The sequence below is a fragment of the Marmota monax genome, unplaced genomic scaffold (assembly GCF_021218885.2).
Source record: "Marmota monax isolate L192 unplaced genomic scaffold, Marmota_monax_Labrador192_F-V1.1 WCK01_AAM20220418_F8-fsc00006, whole genome shotgun sequence".
Taxonomy (NCBI): Eukaryota; Metazoa; Chordata; class Mammalia; order Rodentia; family Sciuridae; genus Marmota; species Marmota monax.
This window is the reverse complement of record NW_026693712.1, coordinates 11,613,000-11,631,060: the sequence shown is the minus strand read 5'-3', so window position 1 is coordinate 11,631,060 and position 18,061 is coordinate 11,613,000. Positions and strand designations below refer to the sequence as shown.

The following is an 18,061-nucleotide window of genomic DNA, read 5'->3' as shown; positions in this document are numbered from 1 at the left end:
GAATAGTCCACAGGGAGTCCTCAGCACTGGGGAAATGATCTGTGTGGTCAGATGAGTGAAGCTTGAACAGCCACAGAGGGAGGTGAGGAAAGGAGCAAATTTCTGACCAGGGGAAGAACAAGGGCAAAGACTCTGAATGTGCTTAGCATATCTCTCTTGATCCAGCAAAGAGACTAGAGCAGCATGATCAAGAGAAGGTAGGTAGTGTGGGATGAATCAAAGAGGGGGCTAGAGGTCATATCTGGTAATGGTAAGGGAAATCCTTCGACTGAAAGAGGGTTAGGAAGCCACTGGAATATACTGGGCAGTAGAGTGAAATAAAATGATGTATTATCCATGGACTGCTCTGAATGCTGTGGAAGGAATACTCAACAGAGAGCAAGGGTGGAACTCATCCAGGGTTGTACAATAAAGCGTTAGGAAACGGTGGCGGCTGTCCTTGTATCAGTATGTCTGTCTCCTTTCCGGCACCAGATTCCTGAGGAGGTAGAGCTGCATCTAGTGAGCATGCTCATCTCACTCTCTGTCCCTCCACCATTTTTAAACCAGAGAACCACCATACATACAGAGGTTGTTGCCCTCTGGCAAAGGACATACTGGGGTGGGCCAGCAGACAGAGCTGTGTTTGCTGCAGGTGAATGTGGCCAGGACTTTCCCAAGGCCACGGCCACAGGAAGCCCTCACTCACCTTGGACTTCTCTTGATGCAGCTCTATCTGAATGTCTGTGAGCTTGGTCCTGAGGTCTTCATTGGCAGCTTGAAGGGCGACAATGAGTGCCTCGGGCTTCTCGCCCTTATTTCGCCCTTTCTTGGACATTGTTCCTTTCTAAGTGGAGTCTGTTGGTTTGTAATCCTTTCAAGCAGGTGCTGCCATGTTACTGATTCTTAGCCTGGGGTGCGTGGTTTCAGCATCTACTGCATGGCGCTCCTTGGTAAGGTGTCCACATCTGCCCTGGAAGCCCTGAGAAGAGGCAGAGACAGCAGTGACTGTTCGGCAAAGACCTGGGCTTGGAGCCAGGAGGTACACTCTCTGCCTGAGTGGCCTGCAGCTGCCTCCTCCTGAGGCTCTCCTGTCTCTGGCATCTCCTCCACACTTTGCACTGAATTTACAGTGGTTTCTCCAAAAGCCTAGTCTGATCATGTCAACGCCCTGCTCCTCCAGCTGTAAGCATATGACCTTCCCATCTTGGAGTGCTCTTCCTGAATCTGCCCACTCTTCTATCCTTATCCCTTCCAGGTCAGTCACTGATACTCTGGCCATTAAGGAACATGGGTCTTAAGGAAAGTCACCTATGTGGCCGTCTCCAAACGCTCAGAACTCGAATTTTAAGAAAATCCAATGTATGTAGACTGAAGATTATATAATGGCTAAATGACAAGATGTGGGGATTAAGTATTAATGGATTAGTGGGTTAAATGAATTACGCAGACATTCAGTTAATACTGTTAAGAGTTTCTTCCATATGCTTTGCTAGGTGCTGTATGTTGAAATAAAATAAAATAAAATAAAATAAGAGTTCCAAGGCAGAAGAACAATCCTCTCCATCATCACCACTATCATCTCTCTGATTAGAGTTTTAAAGAAATACACACCAATTGTTTCAGAAGTATAGACAAGCACTTTTCCTTCTGCCTGGGGTGAATAAGAAAAGCTCCTGAGGAAGGCACCATTGTCCTGGTACTTAAGGAGTGGTGCAGCATCAACAGATGGAGAAACAGATAAGGCATCCTGGGCTGAGAAAATGGCCAATGCTGAGACACAGCAGAGACAAGCCACAGTGATTATTGTATGGAAAAGATGGGGTCTTGTTAATTACAGTCTGGATATGGATATGGCTGGTGGGCACTAGTGATGGAAAGGTTCCTGGAAGTGAAAGACGGTGAGAGACCTAGAATTCTAAGCTTAGAATTTTGTAATATTTTTTCAGTCAGCAGTGGAGAAGCTGTTGAAGTTCCTGGCAGGCGGGAGTACTAACAGGAAAGAGATTTGGTGTGGTGTTCTGATGGCAGAGTGGGGAGAGAATGGAGGCAGGGAGATCAGCCAGAATGCTATTGAATTTATCTAGGTGATGGGTGATGAAGGCCTAATCAAAATGCCTGTTACAAATCCTTAAATACTTCATAAAAACAAGGGGAAGTCAGAAAATTATGAGGATTGAATGGTTAATGTCAATGGGAAAAACATGACAAGATACTGGAGAAAGGTTCCCATGTAGTTGTTCAAAAAACAGAGTGTTTTGTACATTGAGGTGCTTCAGTCCACACCTAAGTGTGTGTGTGTGTGGGGGGGTGTTCTGCTGATCATCCATGTGTTCCAGCAGCTGCTATGCTCTCAAGGGTCTTGTATTTATCTTTGAGGGCTGTGCTGGGATCCTGGGCTGTGTGCCATCCCTCATGAGCACTGGAGCTGTGCCCTTTGGAGTGTGTCTGGGAGACATGGGAATAGGGAGAGTCAGGGAGGGTGAGCCTGTCTACAACAGTCATTAAACTGTCCACCATGTTCAATCCTGGGCTAGATACCAGAGTTGGCCTTCATGCTTTTGCAAATCTTGCCTGATCATTAAACTGGAGGGCTGGAAGACTTCTAAAAAGCAACCTTTCCTTGCAGTTAGTAGTAAAATGAATTAAGCAAGTATTATTGAACACTACTAGGCATAAAGACAAGTATGATTATACTTAAAACCAAGTAGGTATTGCTTTTAAGTATAATCAGGGCTAACTGGTTTCTTTTCCTTTGGTTGGAGTTCCCCAGGCTTCTCCAGAGCATATCTCTTGGCCTCTCCTGTGACTCCCAGTTTTATATCATTAGCTCTAAGCATTCTTCAAACCCCACACTTGTATGTAGATTCCACTGTTTATTTACCAAATTCACTTGAGTATCTGATTGGCATCTCAAATCTAACATAAATAATGCAATACCTTTATAACTAGTCTCCTAAAACCACATTCTCCCAAGTTTCCTCGTATCATTAGATGGGACTGTCACATGTTGTTCCTGACACAAGCTTGGAAGTCATTATTTTCTTCTACTTCATTCCTTATTTTTCTTAACCAGTCTTCTGGGATGTTCTTTCTGCTTTACCTTTCAAATAATTCTCTTTATCCAACTTCTCTCAAACCCCTAAAGTGCTGTTGGGACACAAGAAAAAGGAGCTCGGGAAAAAAAAAAAAAAAAAAAAAAAACTTCCTATTTTTTCACATGGCTTTCCTGAATGAAGAGTGGGAATTTTAAAATGGAAAATACGGAGCAGCAGAGGAAAGAACTTGATCAAAAACCTGGAGCCACAGATTTGCCTGATGTATTCAGAAAAGGCTGTGAACTGGGAGAAGATAGATTGAGGTCAGATTTCAAAGTTTCTTGCATGATAACCAGGGAGTTTGGATTTGATTAGGCAGAAGTGAGGAAATGGCAATATTTGACTATTAAGTGTAATAATAAAAATAAGAGCTGATGGTGACTGACTTGAGTATCTGATTGGCATCTCAAATCTAACATAAATAATGCACTACCTTTACTACTAGTCTCCTAAAACCTCATTCTCTCAAGTTTACTCTGCGCCCATCAAGCAGTCCATCATTTGGACTAGGCACTGAATATTCTACTCTCATTTAATTCTCACAAAAATTCAGGGACAAATCATTCACAGAAAGATTAGATCATTTGCTTAAGCCGATCAAGTGTTGGCAGCAAAGCTCAGGTGTGACTCCAGGCTGTCTGAGACTGGGACCCAAACTCCGATCCTCTGGTTCGCACTCCTTTATATTGTGTTTTAGAAATGTAAACTGTGTGGTTATGAAAGATTAGTTACTAAAGAGGGAGAGATGGGAGGGAGGAAATCAGACTGCTTCAACAATCCATGTGAGAGGTGACATGGGCCTGAAGGGATGAAAAAGAGTGGCAACTTTAACAGAAGGAGACGTTGATGGAATTATGTTCTCTTTTTAAACATTGTTACTGGTTTGAACATTCTCTCCTGTTACACATAATAAGTGCAAACTTTCAGGAACTGCTTGTAGCCAAAATCTGCAAAGCAACAGGTACAATAGATACATTTTGCATTTTCATTTATAATCCTTTCCAAAGAATTATAATACTATGCACCTGATTTCATGTATTTTTAATCTGGGAAGTAGGAACGTAATCCCATAAAAGCTGAAGAAAAAGAATGGGTAAAAGAATTAGATAAATGTCCAGGGGAGAAAAAAGCAACATGGGAAATTAGAATCAGCTTATGGATATCTTAAGGTGGGAAACTACACAACCATGGTCCTATGCACCCCTCTGATGGCATAGAACTTTCTAACATCTTCTCTAGTGGTGATGGGTGCCTGGCAATTTCATTCTCTAAATTCACTATTAAAGGTGTAGCTTTTTATGAGATAAAAGTCACTCACTCCCCATAAAGTGCGTAATTCAGTTGTTTTTAGTATATATTAACAAGGTTGTACAAACATCATCACATTCAATTTTAGAACATTTTCATCATTCCTAAAAGAAAACCTGTATTGGTTAGTAGTCATTTTGAGATCCTCTCCCAAACTCTTAGCTCTCCCTGTCAACTGCTAATCTACTTTTCGTATGGATTTGCCCATTCTGAATATTTTGTATAAACAGAATCATACAACATATATTATTTTCTGCATGTACAGCTGACTATAGTCACCACCTAGTTAATCCATTCGACTGGATTAAGGTTCTGATTAGGTTAAGGCTCTTATAATCTATTCATTTGACCTCTTACTTTAGTGTAATTTTTTCAAGATTCATCCATGTTTCAGCATATATTGATACCTCATTTCTTTTTATAGGATTTTTTTTGGGGGGCGGGGATGACTGGGGATTGAACCCAGGAGTGCTTTACCACTGACTGAGCTACATATCCAGCTCTTTTTATTTTTTGGTTTTAAGGGCCTTGCTAAGGTGAAGCTGGCCTGGAACTTTCCATCCTCCTGATCAGCTTCCCAAGTTGCTAGGATTACAGGTGGGCACCACCACATCTGGCGCTTCATTTATTTTTACTGTTGAATAATATTCCCTTGTGTGGACAAACTGTAAGTTATATATCCACTCATCACCTGATGGACACTTGTGCTGCTTTTGCATAAGTGCCTTAAGGTCAGCTTCTCATAGCTACAGGGTCAGGCAGTGGAAGCCTCTGACAACATTATGAGGTATCAAATAGAATTTTATTCTATCCTTGTGGCCCTACTCCATTATATCAGGCACCTCCTACAGTCACAGTGGTTGAGTTCTCTGTTATGACATCTCTGATGAAGATATTAGAGACGATGGAAAGACTCCCAGGATTATTTGCATTTTAAACGGAGGATTGCTGATCAAGAGCAAGACTTAATGCAGGAATAGATTGTTAATGGAAGAATAACAGACACCACTCACTCATTTAACAGACACTGAGGAGGAAATATCATGTAGTGTTTTAGAGTAGAGCTACCCAAATTTTTGGTCTGATTGCATTGAAATATATGGGAGAGCCTTGGTGATCTGGGGATTTTTCTATAGTTGCTGCCAGGGGATTCTGGCTCACAGGCCTCTTCGAGGGCGTCTGGTACAGTATATGCTATGGAGTTTAACTGTCACCTATGTGATTTGGAATAAACCATTTAATTCTCAAGACCTCAACATTTCTCACCTTTAAAATGGGGTGAGAGGCACAGGGATCTACAGTACTTACAACATTCGACTGTTTGACAATTTAACCAAAGAAGGCAAGTTGTGCTCTTATTGGGCTCACAACTCAGGAAAATGGACAATCTGATTGTTTTCCATTTCTACCATTGATTTAGGTGGAAGATATGAAGTAGCCTATAAGCACTGTCCTTAAGGTACTTCAATTGGGTATGAATTTTAGGAGATGTGCAAAAATTATGATCCTTGAGGGTCTACACTTATGGGAGGCTTCTTATATTAAAAAGCCCTTCTGTTCTTGGTTCTTTACAGACTTATTTAGATCTTGGCAGAAAGAAAGAAAGAAAGATAGAAAGAGAGAAAGAAGGAAAGAAAGAAAGAAAGAAAGAAAGAAAGAAAGAAAGAAAGAAAGAAAGAAAGAAAGAACTTCTTGAGTGAGAAAAACAGAGAAGGGAGTGAACTCAACATGAGCAAATGACACCCCTGTTCTTTCTCACCAAGGCTGTTCCTCTATGACTTTTGGAGACCACAAGCATGGCGCCACATTTGAAATCATCTTGAGCTTACCTACTCCCAGGAGTAGTCCTTTTATATCTTTTAGTGTTCAGGTAAACTCAGAATCTATTCCTTTAAATAAAATTTCCAGGTTTAGAAGTTTGTTTTAGTCATCTTTTTCATTATTGTGATCAAGAGATCTATGAAGAACAAAGTCGAGGAGGAAATGTTTATTTGGGGCTCATGGTTTTAGAGGTCTCAATCCACAGACAGCTGACTCTTAGCTCTGGGCTCAAAGTGAAGCAGAAGGGTGTGGAGGAGGAAAGCAGGCAGTGGCCATCAGGTAGCAGAGGAAGAGCTCTGCTCACCAGGTACATGTCCACAGTGACCCACCTCCTCTAGCCACACACACCCTATCTGACTATAGTCACCACCCAGTTATCCATTCAACTGGATTAAGGTTCTGATTAGGTTAAGGCTCTTATAATCTATTCGTTTGACCTCTTTGCATTGCTTCATGAATGAGCTGTTGAGGGACACCTCGTATTTAAACCATAACTGTTCCCATTTAGCCTTCTTTTTGTCATGACAAAAATCTGTGTTGTAAAATATGTTGTTTTGAAACTTGCATACATTAGGGAATGGATAAATCAAACTAATTAATGTATGCATTACCTCACATACTTATTTTATCAAAGTAAGAACACTGAAAATCTACTCTTTTATCAATTTTATAGTTATATAATATATTGTTATTAACTGTATTCACTATGTTATATAATAGATCTCCAGAACTTATTTCTCCTAACTGAAATTCTCTACTTTTTTAAAATTATCATCTCTCTATACCCAACCCCCTGCCTTAGCCCCTGGTGACCCCGGTTCTGTTCTCTGCTTTTATGAACTTGACTTTTTAGATTTCCTAAATAAGTGAGATTATGCAATATTTGTCATTTTGTGCCAGGTTTGTTTCATTTAACACGATGCTGTCTGGGTTCATCCATGTTGTTGCATATGATTTCCTTGTTTTTAAAGACTGAGTGGTATTCTATTTTATATGTACAGCACATTTTTCTTTTTCTGTTTATCTATGAATTGGGTTGATTCCATATCTGGGCTACCGTAAGTATTTAAAACATGATAAATCTATGCATTGATCTCAGGTTATAATCCTGGCTGCAGAGTCTGTTCAGAAAAATAATAATATCCTAGAAACCCTAATATTGGTGTCTAGTCATATATTTTTTAAATACAAAATGCTTCACAAATTTTCAGGTCATCTTTGCACAGAGTCCACGGTAATCTTCCTGGTATTGTTCCAATTTCAGTATGTGTGCTGCCTAAGTGAGAACTAACTACATTTCTACTGGCTCTTCCATCCTAAAATACTACACAATTCTTTGACAGAAATGTGGCCACATATTTGATCAAAAAAAGATAGGCACTATTTACTGAGCTTGACTTTTTGTAGATGTTAAGAAGCACAGGTATCAATCCAATCCTTCACTGACCTCCAGTCTATAAAGAAGAAACAAGTAGCTGCAAAGAGAAAACAAATTCTAGAAAGCTATGAAGGGTAAAAGCTGTGGAACAGCACCATGTGGCTGGAGAAGGCATGAAGACTTCATAAGGGACCTGGCATGGGAGCTGGCCCAGAGTGGACTTCTCCCTTACTCTGTGTCATGCCTGGTGCTAACCACTAATGCTAGAGCTACTCCATTCAACTCTTCCTAATTTTTACTCATTATTTTTTAGATAGAGGAATTGAGAATTGAAAGATTTAATTAACTTGGAAAATACTGCAATCATGAAATGTCAGAGCTGCAGCTCAAATACACATCTGTCAGTCTCCAGAGCTTCTTAGTTACAATGCATTTTAAAGGGCAGAATTCAGATTCCGTTGCCAGTAGACTACAGCTATGGCTCAGAATGGAAAGGTCAGCTGGGGACCTAAGAACATAGAATGGTAGAAAATGGTGGTCAAGAGCCTGAAATCTGAAATCAGAAAAACTGGCTTTGAATTAAATTGCTAGCAATGTATTCTAGAGAAGTTACTTAAACTTCTACAGGTACTCTTATTGTGCAATTGGGGAAGGGAAAGTTCTTACTGAGCTCTTTCTAAGAATAAATGGGTTAAAGTATAAGAAATGACTAGTAAATTATTATCATTATTATCATACTTACAGTTTTTTCAGGACATAATTATCCACTAAACACCAGCTTAATACAAAGGATAGAAGCAATAAATTTTTTACACCTCTTTGTGTAAAAAAGACAGGGCAGGGAGGGCACAGAGACCTCTGAAAAGACGAAAGAAATTAATGCTTATGCTTCTGGAGAAATACGACCTGCAATGACAGGATCACTATTCTCAGGGGCCTTGGCTTTGTAGCCAGTCTTGCCTCCAGCTATGTGCTGAATAAAGTCATTACTAATCTCAGGGTTTTCAATAAGGCTGTTGCCACCAAGTTATGATTCTCGAAAGCAACTGTCATAAAATAGCTGGAATTCACATGTATGCAGCTAAATGCTTCAGCAGTTTTTCATAATTAATATTTGGAAATGTCCACTCTAACAAAGCCTTGTTAGTTTGTCTAAGTCTACATTCTTTTCCAAAGATGGCACTTTTGAGTGAGATGCTGTTGTTTAAAATATATGAATTAAACTTGCACACTCAGTTCCTGGTAGCCTGCAGAGACATGCTAACACTCCTGAAACCCTTCTCTATACAGGAAGAATGTCTCACTGGGCATTTGTGAGATTTGACACTGAAATTTAATGTAAAGGAGAGAGGCTGCTATTTAAAAGTGAGTCTAACCCTGCAGCTCTAGTTTCCCTGTATAAAGGAAATGTGGTGGCATGGCTATGGGGTCAAAAGGCTTTTACTCCATTACAGATCTGTTAAAAGAAAATGAAACTGAAATACTGACATTCAGCATGGTAGTGATTGTGCATCTTCAGAATTGTAAAATGCTAGGCTTGTGTATCTCTTTATGTTCATCTCTTTCCTATTTTTCCACCAAACCGCCCTCTTTATCTCTAACAATAAAAGCAATTATTACTATTAAAACTTATTTCATGCTAATGCATTAAGTTTTTTACACAAAAGAGTGCAACATATGTACAACAAAAAGTGGTTGCTCCTGATGAATTGCTTTATAGATCTCAGGTTTAAAATTTCATATTAGAAACATTATTCATAGCATATAAAGCTGGAGAGAGCTCTTAGCATAAATATAAGAGACATTGAACCTCCTGCAGGGGAGTGTCAGGAAGGCTTGGCAGAAGTGATGTCTAGGTTGAGATCTAAATGATGTGGCATTCATCCAGAACTGAGCTACTATGCAAACAGTCGACTGCCCTGGTGGTTCTCTGACTTCCCTGTTCTATTCTCAACTTCTTGGTGAAATCCTGACTACTCATCTTTTAAAGTCAGATCAAATATCACTTCATATTACTTTCCTTTACACCTCTTTGCTATTCCTTGGGTGTTATGGCTTAGATTAAAGGTGTCCCCCAAAAGCTTAATGCAAGAGTTTTCAGGTGAAATGATTGGGTTATGAAAGCCTTAACTTTTCCTCCTTGAAAATTGTTCCTGTCAGGTCTTTTAGTCACAGTGGCAAGCAAGCTGACCAAGGCACTGGGTAGAATGAATTTTTACCTAACATGGGTTTTTGTTTTCTCTTTGAAGATGGTTTCTATAGCATTCGTCACTCATTCATTAATTCATTCACTTGTTAATTTATAAATAGTTGCAAAATGCCTGGTGGAGGACATGTCTGTGCTAAGCAAGAAAGGCAGGATCCCTTCCCTTCCCAGAGGGAGAATCAGACACTTAAAACAGTGTGATAATTGCATCAATGATAGGAGTTGCGAATCAGCAAAGATTCCATAGGCAAAGTGATATATAAAAATAGATCTGTAAAATGACAGGGAATCATCTAGAAAATGGTCAAGGAGGAATAGGATGGAATATGAAGGTCTAGAAGTAAGAAAGAATATGAAAGATAGTTGAAGAAAAATATTGGTAAGAGTGGGAGCTGGGGCTGTGGTTCAGTGGTAGAGTACTTGCCTCGCATGTATGAGGCACTGGGTTCAATTCTCAGCACCACATATAAATAAATGAATAAATAAAGTTCCATCAACAACTAAAAATATGTATTAAAAATTTTTGGTAATAGTTTCCAAAGTGAGTGGTAAAGCAACAAGAGATGAGCTTGGAGACATGAGCGTGGCCAATTGAGGGGGACAGGATAGACAGTGCTAAGAGATTTGGGCTTCACCCATCATTGCTATGGGTTGTCATCAAGGATTTCCTTGAGACTTGAGAAAAGTTTGACTTTAGTAATGATCCTCTAGCACAGATTAAAGGGGTAGACTGGACATAGAAAGAACAGTTAGGAGGAGGGGGCCACAACCCTGTATATTACTAATCTTCAGGTGACTGAGTCCCATTTAAGAGTAAAACTGTGTCTTACTCATCTTTGTTCTCATAGTACCACCAAGTTCAGCTTAATTAATATTGACCCTGATCAATGGAAAACACTGACACTGAGAAACTTATTTCACAGTTTCTACAAAGATCATTATGATAAGATTTATTATGGGAAATTACTTTATGAGATCCCTTGAATAACTATTTTGAGTTCAGGCAAAAGTTAAAGCTTGATGCAAGAGTGAATTAAACCATAAAATAAAAAAAAATGTTAAGCCATATGCCAACATTTTTAAAATCACTGCTGCTGTCCCGGCACTGAAGAAATCATCTTGCTTCGTATTCTTTTGTCTGGATTTAGAAGGCTTCTACAAAGATTAGTTTAGCAAAGTTAATTCTCTAAGTGCCATAAATTTTTATGTCATTGTCTTTGTCTTTTCTCTCTGGATTCAAAGTGTTCTAACAGCTGTTGTGGAGTGACAGGTATCGACTTCACTGGACATGAGGGAGAAACCCCAAACACAATAGGAGAAAAATATGTATTCAAAGCTAGCCAGAGCCAGGAAGATCCATCAGAGCCCCATCAGAGCAGGCACCACAGTATGTGTGCACTATTGTTAAAAAGTGGTATGTAGGTTAAAGAAACACACTGAAAGTATTGGAGGGAGGGGTTTTCATAGAATTATATTTATAGCTGACAGCAAGATTTCCTATTTTAGGTGTAAGTGAAACATGTGTAACCTATTCTGTAGTTTCCTTGGTAACTGCTTTCAAAGGCCTTGAATTAAAAGGAAAGAAAAAATCCTACCAAACCTTTGCAAAGAGTCAAACATGAGCAGAGATTTCTATATATAGGGGAGGAATAATATGTGTCTCTGTTTTTAAAAAGGCAGGAAAAATTCAATTTACAAAAATAAATTCAATTTACAAAAATTTACACTGATTAATATGACTTAGGTAAAAGTACATAAACTTTTAAAATAAAATAGTTTGGGATATATTAGATAGTTTTTTATTATAAAGAATTATATTTAATGATCTGCACTCTGACTAGCTATCAATATTTCTACTGTGCTATATTATGGCATAATATAATAACAAGTTATAGAGTGACAAAGATTAGTTTTTAAAAATATTTAGGAATCTGTTTTGAGTTTTGTCCCAGAGATGAATGTTTAGGGGGGGAAATATATATATATATATGAATTTTGGGGGGGGGGTCCAATAGATGGATTCTTGGAATTAAGATTGTGAGGTCAACTAATGGAAAGTACTTAATGTAACACCATAAGCCATATTCCATAGGAAAAACATTTTAAAATCTGATTAACAATGATCTCTTAAACCATAATTATGTGCAAAGCATAATGTTAGAGCTGAAGATGATACAATATATATCTACCAAAGGAGACTGCATAAATGCAAAAGACGTGGACACACACACACAGAGTGAAGATCAAAGGAATTGATTGCATCGTAGGACCAGGATTATGTCCACTTGCCTCCTGTCTCATTTTTGAATCTCAGTGTTTAGTACAGTGCTGGCACAAAGCAGATTTTGAATAATTATTTCTGAACAAATAGGGTTAAAACTGAAACATGAAAGAAAAATAGGATCAAGGGAAGTCAGAAAGTCACTCCAAGGTAGTATTGATACAAGTTCAATTAATCAATCAATAGTTAAAAGAATATTGCTACTACTGCATCAGATGTGGAAGGTTCAGTTCTGAAAAACCAACAGATGTAGTGTTAGGAAAATGAGGTGATAAATGATGCCTATTCTTGACTGCCTAGATACTGAATTTGCATTTTATTTAATAATGACCAAGATTTGATCAGCTTTCTTAAGAGGCATGTTTCAATTTACTTTTAAGTAGACTAGAACCCAAAGAAACCAGAAAGGTAGGTCCAAAGGAGAATCTAATGCTGACGTACATGTAAAAACAGTAAAATGTGGGCTAGATGCAGGGTAGAGGGCTTTTCACTTTCCTAAGATGAAAGAACTCTAATCCATCTCACCATCACCATTTTCTTCATGATTCAACAACTTCTTTTTATGGGGTACTTATTTTGTGCTAAGCCTTGTGCAATGCAGCAAATTATATGGATCTTCCCATTTTGGACTTAATAAAAAGTATGTCTGACTGCACAATCTTAATAAAAAGATTATGCAGTCATATATACAATTATTATTCCCAATTATGGATGGAAAATTAAATTAATAGGAGGCAAGTCTGTGACTCAAAGTCAGAGTGAGGTCAATGGTATAATCAAGATGTATATGGACCTGAAGCTTATTTTTTTAAAAAATTAATGTTTTTATTTGTTTTAATTAATTATTCATTATAGTAGAACACATTTATGCACTTTGATATATCATACATAGATGAAATATAATTTCTTATTTTTCTGAGTGTACATGTTGCAGAAACATATTAGTCATGAATGTTCTCAAGTAAATAATGTGCTAATAGTTAGGAAGTAGTGAGGTAATAAAGAAACGGCCAGATTGATACACAACTGTTGTGCATGGGACACTGGAAGAATGTTGAGATGTCAGTAAATCCATTGAGATTAAAGGAGTCATCCATGTGCTTAGAAATAACATGAACTAATATTTTTGCACTCTAAATATTACAGTAAGGAAAAATATCAAAGTAGAAATACTGACTATATAAAACTATGTAGATGTAAAAAGCAAGTCAGTATACAACACAGACAACCTTAGTCTAGAGCCGCTAAACTCAGCCATACCAGAAATACTCCAGTGTGTTTTTATAGAAATCACACTTGAGGAAGAGCAGCACTCTCTTTTTACTATTGATTGATTGATTGATTGATTGACCTATGAAACTTTATTCCACACCTTATTTGAAATCAATTTTCAAGCATTTTATAGAAACAGACTGCAACATAATATGATTTAGAACATTTATAAGGAAGTAGTCCATGTGTTTACTTATATAAAGACTCGTTCAGAGAGCAGTAAGTCCCCGCCCACCCCCCCAGGGGTGGATGATGAAAGATCTTAATTTAAACTGAGGTTTTTTTCTTCTCCACCCAAAAGATTTCTATAATAATTGTGATATTGCTTCTGTAATCTGAACAAAATAATGTTTCTGTATAGAACAAAACACAGAAGTGTTCAGTGAGGAAAGTAGGGTAAAGAGAAAATATAAAGGCAGATGACGAACTGAAGCCAGGAGACGGGGATCAAGGCAAACACAGAGAGCTTGGTGCTCAGTCTGGGGTGCTGTGGCTCTGAAGCTGCCTCTGCTCTCTTCTGAGGGAATAAGCCATAAGTCACAGCAGGTCACAGAACAATTGTTTCCCTGCAAACCTGACTTAATAGGGATAGACTGGGCCAAAACAGACTTTTGAGTGGACAACAGCCCCTTCTCCTGAGCTGCCCAGTCCTGACGTCAACTTGAATGGGTCTGTTTTTGGAAATCACAGAGGTTCTGTTTGCTATCACCCTTTCTTTCTTAAGGACGCCTTCCCTGCCCACCAGCCTCCGTCCGGGCACATCTTTCAGAACTTAAGGATATAAAATCATTGGAGGAAATAAAAGCCCTTTCCTATAATACTTTCTTTTCTCAGTATTGCCATTTGATTTGGCTCTGCAGACAGGGTTTTCCCTGGGCCTGGTCACCACTTTATCCCTAGTGTTTAGCACAGTACCTCACAGCAGGTACTCAAAAAGGAAATATTTGTTGGAAAAATACATAAGAGAAGCCAAAATGAAATTGTCATTGGCAATAATAAACTCCTTCAACCCACAAAATCTTAACATTATTCCCCTAAACATGACTATTATAGGAAAGGTTGTAAGTCACCATTGTGTTAATCATAGTGTTATTTTGCCCCACATTGAACTTTGCAGTACACCAATAATAAGTGTGGAGGACTTAGAAAATTAAGCAATGCACAATGCATGTTCAAATGTTAGATATTAATATCCAAGAAAACATATTTTCTTTGATTTATTACCTTCTAGCACTGAAACTAGGAACTATAATTTCTCATTTCAAGTTTTAAACTCTTCTATGGACATCTTTGTTAGTGAAAACAGAATCTCAAAGGCTCAAAATTGCTTCATCCACATCCTAGAATCTCAGAAGATTCTATAGCTGGTATTTCCTTCTTGTATAGTAAGCAATATTTGAAATTCCAAAGCTCTGGGGTCCTGGCCTATAATATCCTAGCAAATAGCATTTGTGGCAATAATTACTACACTTCACCTGCTTATTCACGTCGTACTGTGGCAGATGAATACTAGTACCATTGCTAATCGTCATCATGATAATTACTATTGACCGCTTACTACTGCTGGTCACTGTGCTATTTACATGCATTATCTTTTTAATGCTTCAAGCTGGGTGTTAAAAGTCTTCTAGTTCTGCCCTGAGTGTATGATTTATGAAGCCTCTCTACAACTCTTCCCTACGGGGAGAGACCAACATGTAAATAATGAACTGCAGGCCGAAGATGTAATAAGAGCCATACCAGACAGCAGACCAGGCACTGCCTGCACTCAGGGGAGACCCAGTTCCCTGGGGAGGTCTGCAAGTACTCCTGGCAGAAGGGATGGCCATGCTGAGTCTTGAAAGATGAGAGAGAATCTGCCATGTGGTCCAGGGAATAAGGAAGAATTGGGTAAATATTTTATGAGAAGATTTGGTAAGAATTATGGTCGTATTGAGGTTACTGGATTTGGGGAAGATGTATTTGACTGTAGAGCTTGTTCTCTTTATCACTGTGGTGCCTTCCTTGTTGACTGGTGTTAAAAGTCACATGGGTTAATGCAGGTAAAGTTTAGTATGGTATGTGTCAAAAGTGCTCTGTATTAAAATCAGTTTCTTCAACCAATGGATATTAAACACTTCATGGCTGCTGAGCACTGTTGGTTTGGTATTTTTGAGGGGGGAAAGGGGGTTGTACTAGGGATTGAACCAAGGGTCACTTTATCACTGATCCACATCCCCTGCCCTTTTTTAAAAAATGTTGTTTTGTTTTGAGACAGGATCTTGTTAAGTTGCTTAGAGTCTTACTAAGTTGAGACTGGTTTTAAACTTGCAATCCTCAGCCTCTTGAGTCTCTGAGACGATAGGCATATACCACCATGCCCAGCTGAGCACTATTTTGACATGGAAGGTATAGCAATGAACAAATAAAATATAACATTGTTGGCTCATGTTTGTAGGGAGAGACACGCAAAGAGCATAATACATACATATGATAAAATGTTATGGAAAAAAATTAATGTAGGACAGAGGGTGATAGGAATTGTGCAAGCTGGGTTGTGATTTCAGACCTAAGTAAATGCTATTTGGATATCTTTGAGGGCTGGAAGAGTGTGTCATGTGTGTGCCTAGAGGAAAGTTTTCCAGATGAGGGAGGAGAAGTTACCAAAGCTCCAGTGTGGCTTAGGCGTCCAAGTTCCAGGAATTGCTGGGAGGCTGATGGGAGTGGGGTTCAGGGAATGAGAGCTGGGAAAGCAGCCAAGCTGAGGGCAGACACCCACCAGAGGGCAGCAGTGTGCACCCTGCTGTGCTATTAAGACCCTTTTACATTGACTTGGGCTTTTATCCAGAGTGGGTGGGAGCAACTGAAGGGTTCAAGGGAATCAGTGTCCTGACTTGACTGAGGTTTTCACCTTTCACTCTGACAGCTCTGGTAAGAGCAGAAGAATTAGCATAAGGGTGAAGGCTAGGAGATTGGTTTGAGGCCACTGCAAAACTCCAGCTTAGAGATGGTACTACAGTAGACCAGAGTGGGAGCAGAGGAGATGGGGAGAGAGCAGCAGATGGAAGCTGATGGCAACCCTCTTTAGATTGCTATTTCATCAGAATCCCAGGAGCTGAGATGTAGAGCCACATCAATCTGACGGAAGTATTAAACAGTGTGCTACACTGTTTGTCTCTGAAACCCTGAGCTCCTGCTCTAGGCAAGGTGCTATGTCTGGCATTGTAGCTAAGAGTGGAGGGTGATGGTCCCTGTGCCCAGATGAATACCCTCTTATTAACAGGACAACAGGGGTACATCATAACTATGTGGAAGCAGAATACAGCCACAGAGCATTTGTACATTTTATCTTTTGGAGGTACACAGTTTTAGGTGCTGGAGTTAGAATTTTGACTAGAATATACAAAAATTCCTGCCCTTATGGACTTTACATCCTAGAAAAGTGAAATAAAGATAAGCAAGGTAAATATAAAAGTTTTATAGCATTTTAAAAAGTAACAATGAAGAACTTGATACCAGTTTTCTAAAGTGGTATGTCAGGGACTGTACAGTAGTCTAAAAGTATAAAAGTAGATCTACATAAACCAATATTCCTAGATGAATGTCAAAACATTATTTACTCAAGAGAAAAATGATGAATGAAGCACAAAGTACAATGTCATTCTTATAAAAAAGAAAACTAGTTATATGTATGCACAAGTACATAGATAGATACACATATACTCCTGAGTGTACATGTTTGTATATAAGTGCACAAAGACATTTTGGACCAACATATGGGGTAAAGATCTCCACTTCATTATGGGATCAAAAAGTCTTCCTCAATCCTTTACACCTGAAAGTCTCTGGGGAATGTGCAGCAGTCCCTCCACTCTCCCGTGAATCTGCAGCTCATTCCTGGCAGCTTCCTGGCCACTGCAAGATACACCTGTGTCACACTCCACCTGATTAAACCCTACCTTGACCACAACTCTGACAAATTACATAGTTGGGCCTGTTTCTGGAGATGCTGAAACCTTCGGAGTGGAAAGGATCTGTCCTAGGTCCAGCTTCTTTCTTGAATCCAGGGCAGTTGTGGGTTGGGTGTCTGAAGCTCTGCTCTGGGTCCTCGTTTTCTCACTTGCCTTGGTCTTCTCGCCTGCTAGCTTCAACCTCTCCAAATTAAGCTGATCAACCACTCCTGGCAGTGCACTAGCAAATAAGGTTCACATTTAAAAGCTCTCTCATCCCCAAGATATGTAAGTTTTACTCTTAAAAGGAGTTTGGAAGACACAAGCATTTCATGAAACTGTATCCAAGAAGGCACTGTTACCATAAAGCACCGTGCTTGTGGCCAGTTATTAAAAGGATTCTTATTAAGGCTCCCGCCTTCTCCACTGTGCACAGATTGGATGTTATTGTTATTATTAACCTTCTCACCTCCTCCATGAGATACAGATTGGGAAAAGCTATTAGTAATTCCCCTCTCCTCTACTCAGCTTCTGCTGTCACCATGAAGTCATTTGGATGAACTGTGTGAGGTTTAAAAGGTCAAGTTTTTCTATCTTCCCTATTTCAAGTGGCATTCTTTCTTCTCATTACAAGTTGAGGAAGTACTGGAACATGCTTTATCTCACTGAATGTCCACAGTGGCACCCGGGGACACACTCGACTCCCCTCGCACTTGAGATGAGAAAACTGAGGCTCAGAATCTTGTATTCACCTACTGATGTTCTCACAAAGCTGAGATTTAATCCAAG

General features: G+C 39.2%; 1 protein-coding gene and 1 non-coding gene across 6 annotated transcripts in view; both read right to left on the bottom strand.

The window, feature by feature from the left end:
• Positions 1-18,061, bottom strand: part of Jakmip2 (janus kinase and microtubule interacting protein 2) — a 172,124-nt gene that overhangs the window by 73,771 nt on the left and 80,292 nt on the right. For 4 of the 5 annotated variants that reach the window (XM_046460160.2, XM_046460161.2, XM_046460163.2 and 1 more), the window contains exon 2: positions 689-961. The exons of the other annotated variant lie outside the window; for it this stretch is intronic. In XM_046460160.2, coding sequence (XP_046316116.1) covers positions 689-817 — 129 coding nt within the window. In that variant the 5' untranslated portion in view covers positions 818-961. The remainder of the gene's footprint in view (positions 1-688; positions 962-18,061) is intronic. 5 annotated transcript variants of the gene reach the window in all.
• LOC124103791 (U6 spliceosomal RNA) lies at positions 7,388-7,494 on the bottom strand. Its single transcript, XR_006855275.1, has one exon. It is a non-coding gene; the product is annotated as a U6 spliceosomal RNA (small nuclear RNA).